This window comes from Vigna angularis, chromosome 7 (genome assembly GCF_016808095.1).
Source record: "Vigna angularis cultivar LongXiaoDou No.4 chromosome 7, ASM1680809v1, whole genome shotgun sequence".
Classification (NCBI taxonomy): Eukaryota; Viridiplantae; Streptophyta; class Magnoliopsida; order Fabales; family Fabaceae; genus Vigna; species Vigna angularis.
Window position 1 is genome coordinate 20469022 of NC_068976.1, and position 12247 is coordinate 20481268.

Genomic DNA, 12247 nt, shown 5'->3' on the forward strand with positions numbered 1-12247 from the left:
ATGTTAAATAATTATAAACAAATAAAAATAATTAAATATGTGTCTTAGAAATAAATTATAAAAAAAAAAACAAAAAACGTTCTTATTGCTTGTGCGTATCAACATAAAATTTATTTATCAAAATAAAAATGAATTTGAATAGTAGAAAAAAACTGACACTGAAATATGTTATGAAAAAAAAAACACTTAGAAAGCAAAAAATGAAGAATATAATTTAACAAATAAGATTTCCCTTGTGAAATAAGATAGGGAGACTATTTCTTTTCAAAAATACAAGTCTAAAAATTCTTCTAATATTGTAATTAAAGATGACGAAGTTGGTCGATCAATTCTATTTTGACATATTTCATCATAAATAAGTTAGGATGGGCTAATGAAAAAAATATCTCACGATTAATCTCTTATATAATTACGTATCGATTCACATAAATTAAAAATAAAAGGTTTATTTATAACTTTTCTTTTGTCCAAAGTTTATTTATCTTATAAAAATTAAGATTCAATATAATAATTACAATCATTAAAAACTTAAAAAGTAATAGTCTATTATTTACTACAAGTAAAAAAAATAATGTTATATACAAAATATATTAAAATAGACAGAATATAAAATCTAGATTCATATTTATAAACATACATATTAATAAATTAATAAATAAAAATATTTATTTATATTAATCAAACTAACAACTCTGAGCAATAATAAAATATTAAAAAGACAAACCTCTCTGGATTGTTACGTTTCAATATGAAATCCATCTCACATATTTGGGTGAGTTATAATTTGAGGCATTTTTTTATCAAATAATGTTACCATCATATTAAAATTATAATTTTTTTTTCTCCAACTTTGATATATTTTTATCTCAAAACTTTAAAAATAATAGATATAACCTTTTTAATTATAGTGTTAGTTTTTTAATTACACTATTAATTTCTTTTATGTGTTAAACTATGTTTCATATATATGTATAGTTTTTTTAAAACCCAAACCTTATGTTTTACATATCATATTCTATTACATCCTTTTTAATCTACATGTTAATTCTTCAAGTGCTTAAAAAACTGCTTAGCAACTTGTAGAGAGAATATATTCTTTATATTTATCTTTTACTATTTATCTTATTATTTTGTTTCTTTAGCTTACACTGTTCACTTTTATTTTATTTGAAACAAAATATTTAATTTTACAAAACCTTAAATTAATAAGCAGACATTATTCAACGGGATTTTACTATGCTAATCTTTTCAGATTTGATACTTCGACTTAAAAATGTTTTCTACCATTTGTAGTTTTAATATACCAAAATCTATTTTTGTTTAATTAAAACAATAATTGATGTAGAATTTGATACTTTTACTTGATGAGCTTTCGATTTGGGAGACATTATTGATATGATTCAGTTTGCTTGTTGTAGGATTTATCATGAAATATAAGTTTATGATTAAGTGATTGCTATAAAGAATATATATTTAAGAAGCACATAAACTATGAAAAAAGAAAAAAAGAGACACAACACCATAGAACAAGAACAACACTTTAGTTAAAAACCTGTGCTACCACTCATTCTGTCAATTATAATTTAGATTATAAACCAATATTATAATTTTAGCAAAGGAAATAACTTTCTGATGACCAAATTTATAAATTGTGATCAAGAACTAACAGTTTTATGTTTTTAGGCCATGGATTTAAACCCAACTTTTAATTTTTAAGTAAAACTCCACTATATTAACCAGCACACAGTCAAAACCTTAGCCTATAGTCAAATGCTAAAAGACAGCATCTTTCCTTTTTTTCTGTTATGATTCTATTACAGAACATTTTCTTCTCGGACGTGTGAGATGGTTAACATATTTACATTCTAATAAATGTATGGAGGCTGTAAAATCCTACCACACCATGGTGATTTGCATACAAAACTCTGTTAAAACACCATAGACAGATAAAACGCGATATACCAGAGGATTACAGCAGATACAGGTAGGTCATACTTTACATGTTACACATAGGTTGCTATCAATGATAGCAGCTAGCTATTGTTTACAGGAGTAAATATCTTAAAACAAAACATAGTTACTACTTAAAGTAAAGCTCAACAAGCTTCTTCAAAGTGTCAAATACACTAGTGAAAGGATTAAACTCAATAGGGGAGTTCAGTCCTAGATCAGGAAATTGGTTTGTAAGTGCCTGCTGCATTCCAGACATAGACATCATAGCAGCCAGCTGACTATTGGACATGACTTCACAATCCTGTGGTGTATCTTTAATTTTGCTTGGATCATATCCAAACTTTGCAAGGTACGACTTGTACTTCTCAATAAATTCAGGTCCAGGGTTAGGTGTCCTTGAATATATCTGATATTCATTAATAACTATTAATCAAAGAACTGGGTGATGCAGTGTTGTTTCTTTTCTTTATCTAAACTAACAAATAGCATTAGATGTCACACATGACATCGTTGAAAATTCAGATAAAGCTTTTATGAATGAAGTTCAATGACTACAAAGTTATAATGTTTGCTTAACACACGGTTCAAGATTCAAGAATATTTGAAGTGTATTTTTAGGTTCAGTAAATACCTGGATAAAACTTTTATCCTTAGCTCCTGAAACAAGAGAAAAATTGTCATAATCAGTATCAATCACATCATAAGGTTCCTTAGGAATGAATGGCAATGTAGGAAAGCGGAGATAGCATTTTTCTTTGATCATCTCCTGCTTCTCTAGCTGTGTCTCATTTTTATCCAAATCTTCTTCCGAAACACATTGAACCTTTCCCCTAATTCCGGTTATAAACCCATTTGGGCTTCCGTGAACACAAAAGGTGTCAACTTGAATAGATGGTACTTCCCTATCAAATGTATATACACCCTGAAATATAATTAGTACACGCAAATTACTATGAAGAAGCTTGAAATGCCAAATAAGGTAAATGACAAATCTTATCTCTAAGATGTATACTACTACTGAATGACAGAACATTCAACACATGCATAATAAATAATGAACAGCCAAACTTAGGATTCTGTCAGTGCCTCCAAATTCAACAGTTTGTTATGAATAATATGAAGATGGCTAGGGAAAGATGTTGGAAGATCATAAATAAAATCAGCTCTTTTCTAAACCAAATATTGTACAGTGTATTCACTGCTATATTTATTTTTGCATTACCTGAGTGCAGTGACAATCTTCTTGGCCTTGTCCAGCAAATCCACGTTTAAGTGAAGCAACTTCAAACCATCTTCCAGCATATCTTACAGGGTCAAAATCCTTGGCTGTCATACCTCTCATCATCATTAGATTTGCACCCTTTTCATCAGATCCATTCTCAAATGGTGAAGTAAGTGCAGCATCTCTGGCACTGGCAATTTGACATATATTATTTTGAGCACGAGATAGATCTGCTGCAACAGACTGTTGATGAAATAAATAAACAAATACTTAAAACAACTCATTCGTCATAATAATAAACACCTATTTCTAGATTTTTTTTTTGAGTTAAAAATATTCTCTATTTGCCACAATTACATAATAATATCCCACCTTTGTAACAGAAATTATCTCTATAAACTACTGTCATGCCATGTTTTAAAAAACTGTGACCGTGATTTAAAACCTTGTTATCATGAGTTCAGGAAAACAATATTGTGAAAATGTTAGATAAGTCTTCCTGATCGGTATTTGAGATATGACTTCATGGAATTGCGTGCTCAATTGAGTTGTAAAACGCAACACTCTTGGATTGTTGAATACAAAAAGATACAAACCTGATTTGCTGGAGAAACAAAGATCAAAGAAGCAGCAAGCCCAGATAAGACATGTTTGGTCAGAACCTTACTTGGGACTTCCAACGAGCACCTTACCGATGTTCTTCCTGAAACTGTCCTGCATTGTCTGGAACAAAAAAAAAAATGTCATCCCATTTGAACAATAATGAAACCGAAAAACAAATTACAAAAAAATCACTCAAACAGTCCCAGATTGCGCATCTTGTTTTGGAAATCAAGAGTTGATATTTAACAGCATCTACTTTTAAGGTGGCAGAAAATGCCATCAAAATCCCAATGAAAGAGGAGGACCACAATGAGAGGGAAAAAAGATAAAGTAGTGTACCATCTAACTAACTAAAAGCTGGTTATTACAAGACAAAATTCTGGGAGTACAAAATGGAAAATGCATTCAGTAATGGTGAGTACATGAACATTGAAAAGCTACATAACATGATCAGGAAATTGAAGCACAAAAAGAGAGTCTTCTTCGACAAACATTGAAAAAAAAACACAACTAATTACTAAAATACCTCAAATTAGGAGAAAAACATAAGGGGTGTTCCAGAATTGTAAAACAAATAAAGGGACATAATAACAAAGAGAAAAGCTTTTTGAGCAAACAGATTGATTACAAGGATCAATTAAGTGTAAAGGAGATAAAAGAGTAAAATTTGTTACCTGGGATAAGAAGAAGAGTGAGGTGGAGGAGGTGATGCTCGTAGAAGAACCTCTACCATGTCTTTGTGTTTTCACTAGTTGTCTTGTCCAAAGTTGCCCCATTCTGAACTTTCTTTCTAATGTCCAAGGTTTGGTTTCTGTGACAAAAGATCCTCTTGAAACATCGTCCTCTAAGGTCCCATGAATGAAACTGGGCCTGCCTAATATTTCTGGGCCTTCACTTCAAGGCCCATTCTATCAATCAACGGCAGTTTCTTCCTGCACCTCAATGAATTATTGTATTCCTTAGAATGTAAATTTTGTATTTCCAGAATGCCTTTTTTATTTTGTATACCAGAATATACAATCAAAAATATAATTTTTTTATATTTTCAAAATGTACAAACTAAATTAAAAATAATTATATTCTATATTGTATAATTCAAAATATGTTATATTTCAAATTATTCAATTCATAATGAATTTTTATTTTGTAATTCAAAATATAAAATCCAAAATCTAAAAATTATGTTTAAAAAAATAAAAAAAATTATGAAAATATGTTAAAAAATTTATGAGGTATATGAAGAAATTGCCTGAACAAACTATACAACCTCATTATTAACTAGCTTGCTACTTTACTCTTCTTCTAAAGTTAACTAACAGTTGGTATTGAACAATGACTTCCTCCTAACACCCATACTAAATTCAATAAGTATTTTTCGTTAAATTTATTTAAAAAAATTGTCAAATTAAATAGAGCAACACAATTTTATAAATTTAGTAACAAAAAAAAAGTCAAAAGGAAACAATTTAGGTACATTTTTACTTTCGAAAAAGTGTAATAAAAAAATATTTTGCTTGGATTTTCAAACGCGAAGTTTAGATGAGATATATAAAAACAAATAATTTAGGTACATTTTTCCTAGTTTTTTTTTGTCCTATTTACTGATTAAAATCGAAGGCTTATAACTTATACGTAAATATTATCACACAAACAACCAAGATTAAATTATAAGAATAATATCAAACTACCTTGGAAATTTGTGTAAGTTGATTTTAATTTATAAACAAAATTATATTTAATTTAAGCTTAGTAAGTGAATTTGTTGCAGTTGCTAATCACATTGTTTATTTTGGGTTATATAAGGAAATAAATAATAAGCACAATCTCAGTCTCTATCAAACCGACCAGATCAAAACCAAAAAGTTAACGGGAAAATTAATGCTAAACCTAAATTTGTAGACAACGTGTGAAATAATTGAAGAAAATATGGGAAAAAATTGGTTATATAGACAACCTTTGAACGTAAAAAACCTCTAAAAATGTGGTTTTTGCTTTATTATATACTCTATAAACTTACTTCAATGCATGAATTTTACACAGGTTTCATAGTGATAAGATATTGTTTCTTTTCTCAAACTCTTATAAATTTGTTTTTATAACACTTCAATTAATACAATAATAAATTTAACAGTTTTCACAAATATAACTCAATATTATTATAATTATTTTTGTTTTCAATTAAAAATAAATTCATGCATATTTTTTAAGAAAATTATTATTATTTTAAAAAGATTTATACTTTTCTTCAATACTTCGATCAAGTTCGTTGAGGGAATCCCTTCAAAATAAATTACTACCCCACATTTTTTTAAGAAAATAATTATTTATCTAAAAAAAGATTATACTTTTCTTCAATAGTTCAATACTTTCCTCGAATTGGTCAATGTAATCCAATCTTAATCAATGAACAACAAAAATTGTGTGCTGAACTGAAAACAGTATAATAAATATACAAAAGTTTGTTCAACACGATTCCAAATATAATACGTCTTATTATAAAATGAAGTGAGAATCAACGTTATATGTTTTGTTTGCTTGTAAAATACATAATTAATTACATACAATATACATATTTATGTTCACTATTTATTTTAATTAAGAAAAGCCATATATCCTTCCTTCTATAATTCACTATTTATTTTAATCATTATATTATTTATTTATATATTTTTACTCTTGAAAAATATAACAAGAGTTCAAAATCTACTTAAAAACATATGATTATAACTATCTCAAAATATACCTTTGTTTATAATATTTATATATATATATATATATATATATATTCATCGGCTAACTAATTTTACTAAGAACTTCTTATTCTATTAACTTAGTATTTTTCGATTTTCATTTAATAGATCCCAAATTTAAATCAAAACATAACTATTTTTCGAATTGGATAAAATACATTTATAGATTAAAGCCATAAAAAGGGAAAAATACATTTAATGTGAAAGTTTAATAAAATATAAACGCTTGATGAGAAATTAAACGTGGAAGTTTAAGACGATTTTGTAGAAAGATGGTATGCAAATGGAGCAAAAGCATTTCACGTATAGTAGACGCATGATAGAATTTCAGGAAAAGGAACACCCCAACTTTGCAAAACCCACTTTCAAACTCTACCAAACTTCCACCATCAAAAATCAATCACCCTATAACACCATACTCACTCAATCACACGTCATCCAATTACCATAATTTCAAGCCGTCTGATTTTCATCTTCTTTCTCTTTCTGCCACGTGTCTTCGTCATCTTCTTCTTCTGCTACTACTATCCATCAACATCTATAATAAACCTACACTGAAGTTGGTTCACTTTGTATCATAATTAATAAACATTATCAACCACACTCCTCATAGTTCCGTGCAAGTTAGCATAATTTAACTAAAACAATATCTTAAATTTTAGATATTCATTAAGATATTTATTATATATAAAAAAAAGTTAGTGGAATTATATTGGCAGTGGTTAGCGGTGGTTACATACTGCTCTACGAGTATGATCAGTTTGGTATGAAGCTTTCCATTTATTTCATTATCCCAAACCCATCATCTGTGTAACTAACAAAATAAATTCATATTAAAAACTATAAAAAATTCTTATAGAAAGATAGGTTGGTGGATTAATTTAATTAATCAATAAAACTTTAGATGCCTTGCTCTAGCTCCATAGCTACACTTTTATTTTATATATATATGTGGACCACGTTAAAAAGAATGTAGCATTTTCCTAGTTGAAGTCTAAGGTTAGTGATGGATTTAGGTTGGATTAGGGTAACATTTTTTGGAATTACCAAGATTCCATAGTTAATTAAATAATAGGTTTAAGATCTCATGTGGTGTTCTCCATCTCTCCAAAAGCGACGACAAAGTGAAATTGATTTCCACTAACTTATCTCGTACGAAGGTTTTTCCTATGTAGTTGCGGTGATCAAATCAACGTCAACTTCCTCGGACGACACCGTATATACATATAGAATCATTCAAATACTGAAATTATACGGTCTCTCTATTATGGTATATATTTTAATTTCAAAATAAGAATGTTTTAAATTTGCAGAGAAAAGTTAAAGAAGGTGTGGCAGCCTTTTTCCTTTATCAAATAGTTTTAACTTTTATATTCTGTAGATTCAGATCCACCAATCACATTATCATTTCTGTAATTTGTCACTAATCATACAACCAAATTGATGCTCTACTATACCCACTTCCACTAATCATATAATTACCATTGCAAATTCCCAATTATCGTCACTTTTATTTTTAACTAATTTTACCTTTATCATTTCTAATTGACTTTTCCAAATCTAATTCAAAAGCGCGTTTAACTTCAAATATAATTAGACGTGTCCAACATGCTAAATATTCTTGTGTTATTAACACGCTAAATATTAAATGTTTACCTTTTTTGGTATATATTTGTGTTTAAGTTTACTACCATTATTGAATATAGTAAATATTTTCAAACTAGATCGCATATAATTAAATTTCAACTTTGAAATTTATAAAAATGGTTCAATACCTGTTTTGAATTGTTTGTTTAATTTGTCATTTTAGCATCAAATGAAGTCATTACAATATTGATTGATAGACTCTAAGACATGTAATCATTTTCTTTAGGCTTTCGATTCAAACTGTTACTAGAATGCTAATAATAATGAAGAAGAATACGTGAAATTAATATTATTTCCTACTTTTTCAGTCATCAATGGATGTTGTTGTTGTAATTATTATTATTAACGAATAAGGATTAAAAATTAAATAAAGCCACGTGGCCTTATCCTATCCTTAAACACCACACTCCACAAGATGCTCCGATTCACAGACATAAATATACTTCTCTCTTACCACATTCCATAACACAGTTGTTCCATTTTCTTATACAACAAACCATGACAAAAGAAGACATAAATTTCACAAAAAGTAATTGATGTGATAAAAAAAAGGTAAGTAAGTCATCATTTTAGCTTTTAAAAGTGTAACACACAGTGGCATGTAATAAATTAGTTTCTAAAATTGATGGTCTTTTTTTATTAATTAATTATTGAAATTGATTAAAAATGGAAAATTTTAATTGGTCTCACTTTTTATTTAATGAATCTTTTGATATTGCTATAACTTGTGAGAAATTTTGTGCGTGATGAACTGAAATGATGGTTTAGATCTTTGAAGAATATTTTGGTAAAAATAGTATTTTTGTGTGAAAAATAGTATAAATTACGTGAAGTGTTTTGCTCTTATCAGTACTCACCCAGTAAGGCCTCCCTACGCAGAAACCAAGAAGGCGGCAATAGGGAGCGTTTGGGAAAGCGAAGTGAAAAATACCGGTCAACTGTCCCCTATATCAAACAGTGGGACCAGAACCCAAACAAGACCAAACGAACCGCAACAACAGGAACATCATCAACGAAGAACAACTACACGAAAGAAGAAGATAATAGGTACTGAGTAGTATCTGTTTTTGCGAAAGTTTTGATTTTGCCCACAGGAAACCATGCTCCATGATGGCCAAGATCATTCACCGAACCACTAGAAAGATGTCTCAGCTCTGCCGCAAGTTCGTTCAGGTCGACGTCCGGTGGGGTGTCCTAAAAAGGGTATCTTTCGTCGGCCAATTTTTTCGTTTCATTTGGAATAGAATTATCGTTTGCTCCGTCGCCGGAAGGCCACCCCACTACCGGAAATTACCGCTCCGGGACCCATCGTCCTCTTTGCCTCTCGCCACCGACTCCGACACCTTCCTCGCTGCCGCCACTTGCGGCTATGACTCCGACTCCGATTTGGTGAACCTCAAGATCAGCTTGTTGGGTGATTGCCATATTGGGAAAACTACTTTTGTGGTACGCTTGTTTCTAACTTTACATTCAAAACATCGTATGATTCAGATATAATTATGTTTCTTAAAGGTCTGGTTTCGATTTTAGGTTATGCGTATGTCTGTAAAAGAATAATTTGAATACGAGAATCAGTATTTGGGTTGAAGATAAAAAATTTAACTCTATCGTATTGATAGATTAGAATTTAACTTTGATGTGATTTTGAAGTTATTTGCGGGTTAGATTTTGCGTACATAGATAGCTATTTATTTCTTCTGAAATGGGTCAAGTGTGGTAGCAGTGAAAGGGTCTAACTAGCTTGCGGTTGTTGTGTGAATTCCTGTTACCAGATCAAGTATGTAGGGAATGAACAAGAAAAGATGAGTCTACAGATGGAAGGATTGAATCTGATGGACAAAACTTTGTCTGTTCAAGGAGCACGCATTTCGTTTAGAATATGGGATGTTGCAGGTGCTTTGCTTAAACTTTACCTTTCTTTTCCTTTATGTGTACTTTTTACATTTTGCTTTTCCTGTTTCTATTCTTTTTAGTTTTCTGGGTGTGTTGTGTTAATTGATCATTGATGGTGAAGTATCATGTGGCGTGTGTAGGTGATAAAAGGTCCCTGGATCAAATTCCCATGGCTTGTAAAGATGCAGTTGCAATTTTGATTATGTTCGATCTCACCAGTCGCTGTACACTAAATAGGTAGGCTGAGAGATATTATCTGTGTGATGAGTTTGGTGTAGTGCTTTTAGAAACGTAACTCAGAAATAATGATTCTGCGTTTCTTGTCCTTTGCAATGTTCCTGCAGTGTTGTTGGATGGTATAGTGAAGCAAGAAAGTGGAATCAGGTACCATAATTTAATTTTGCAGGGCTTGTACAGTAGTAGTACTGTTTGAATTCAATTTATTTCATAAAGTGATTGCCACTTTTTAAATTAAAGTGTAGTTTCCAAAGTCTTTTCGCATGGAAACTCTTTTTAAAAAAACGAGACAAGATCCGAAGTAGTGCATATATAGATACAGTATCTGCATTATTACATTATAACTGCATATTGTCAGAAGCATTGATTTTTGCATCAACACTAAACAGAGAGAGGATCTGATGGTATACTAATTAAGATACCATAATGACAATTTTTGGCACATTTTTATGTCATTTTGTTCATTTTACAGAGTGCAATCCCGATTCTGATAGGAACCAAGTTTGATGATTTTGTTAGACTACCCCCAGATGTGCAGTGGACAATTGTAACACAGGTAGATGAATAATAATTACCAGGTTTGGTCATTTTTCATTTTCCCCTATTGATGAATCCTTGATTGACTCAGAAACAGAGAAAAATTGTTGTAATAAATGCTAGTCATATTTGAAACCTCGGCATGAAATTTATCAACCTGTGTGTTTCCGCGTTTAGCATTAACTTTGGGACCTACATGCTGTTAAAGTCTGATCAGTGACGTTCAAATTCCATTACTTTCCTTTTTTGGCACAAATTACGAGTTATGACTTTAATTGAAGTCTTACTTTCAATCACATTCCTTGGCTTTTTGAAATTTAACACATTATTCCTACAGGCAAGGGCGTATGCAAAGGCAATGAAGGCAACCCTTTTCTTTTCAAGTGCAACACACAACATAAATGTGAACAAAATTTTCAAGTTCATCATGGCCAAGCTCTTTAACCTGCCATGGACAGTGGAAAGAAATCTGAGAGTTGGAGAACCCATAATTGACTTCTAAATTGTCTTTACATAGTTATTTATGTGTACATAGCAGGGAAAAGGAGAATAAAAAAATAGAATGAGAAAGAAAACATGTCCAGTTTTTCTTATTGACTAGGAATCTATGACTACCTAGGTACCTACAAATTCCATGTTTCAACGGGCCATTTTGACTTCACTTCTGTAGAGAGTGATAACGTGAGATGTTGTGTCTCGGTTTTTCTGTCTATCTTCCCCTGTTGTGGCTGAGGTCAAAGCCCACAGGCATTCATATTTTTCCACCTCTACTTATAAAGAAAGAGAAGTTCTATTTCTGCATATTTTTTCTGTAATTCTTTTTTGTTTCTCCAATGCTAGAAATATAATATCTAACAATTTTTTTTATTATTGTATAATTATGATTGATGTTGAATGTTTTATTTTGATTAAACATAATATCAATTTACAAGTTGATAAAAAAAATTAATTTGTAAATAAATTTTGTAAAAGTGTATATTAAACTTAAAATTTCCATGAATGTGTAGTTTATAATTATTAGATAAATGCTGGTGGTATTTGTCTAATGAAAGTGTTATATAATAAATTTGAGCCTTGAAAATTTGATTGTGATAGACAACTCACTTTTGAAGAGACGTAGTTTATGTTTTGAATGTTTTTCTACTAAAAGCAAATTAACTTGATATGGAAAAGGATGATGTTTTTTTTATGTAACACAATTATTTAAAACTGTTTTAACGTTAAAACAAACTATGAATTAATTATAAATCAATTACTTTAAGTGAAATCAAACACGTAATCATTTACTTAACTAATTTTTAAAGTGAGAAAAAAATATATTTGATATGATGTTTTTATCTTCTTCAGTTCTTTAAAAGTATGTTCGTTTTTAAACCTTAATTTATTCAAGTATTAAAATATACGA

General features: G+C 29.9%; 2 protein-coding genes across 2 annotated transcripts; one reads left to right on the plus strand and one right to left on the minus strand.

Moving 5' to 3' along the window:
* Nucleotides 1-1941: 1941 nt before the first annotated feature.
* Nucleotides 1942-4587, minus strand: LOC108337243 (chloroplastic lipocalin). The gene is made up of 5 exons (XM_017573727.2): nucleotides 4453-4587; nucleotides 3772-3898; nucleotides 3176-3418; nucleotides 2585-2875; nucleotides 1942-2359 (listed from the first exon to the last, which is right to left on the minus strand). Exons 1-5 carry the CDS (start codon nucleotides 4509-4511, stop codon nucleotides 2081-2083), a joined length of 999 nt encoding a protein of 332 aa, XP_017429216.1. The 5' UTR covers nucleotides 4512-4587; the 3' UTR covers nucleotides 1942-2080.
* A 4425-nt stretch (nucleotides 4588-9012) lies between these two features.
* LOC108337211 (septum-promoting GTP-binding protein 1) lies at nucleotides 9013-11643 on the plus strand. Its single transcript, XM_017573682.2, has 6 exons — nucleotides 9013-9621; nucleotides 9948-10068; nucleotides 10209-10305; nucleotides 10413-10452; nucleotides 10778-10861; nucleotides 11180-11643. The coding sequence occupies exons 1-6, from the start codon at nucleotides 9283-9285 to the stop codon at nucleotides 11342-11344; spliced, it is 846 nt and encodes a 281-aa protein (XP_017429171.1). The 5' UTR covers nucleotides 9013-9282; the 3' UTR covers nucleotides 11345-11643.
* Nucleotides 11644-12247: the final 604 nt, after the last annotated feature.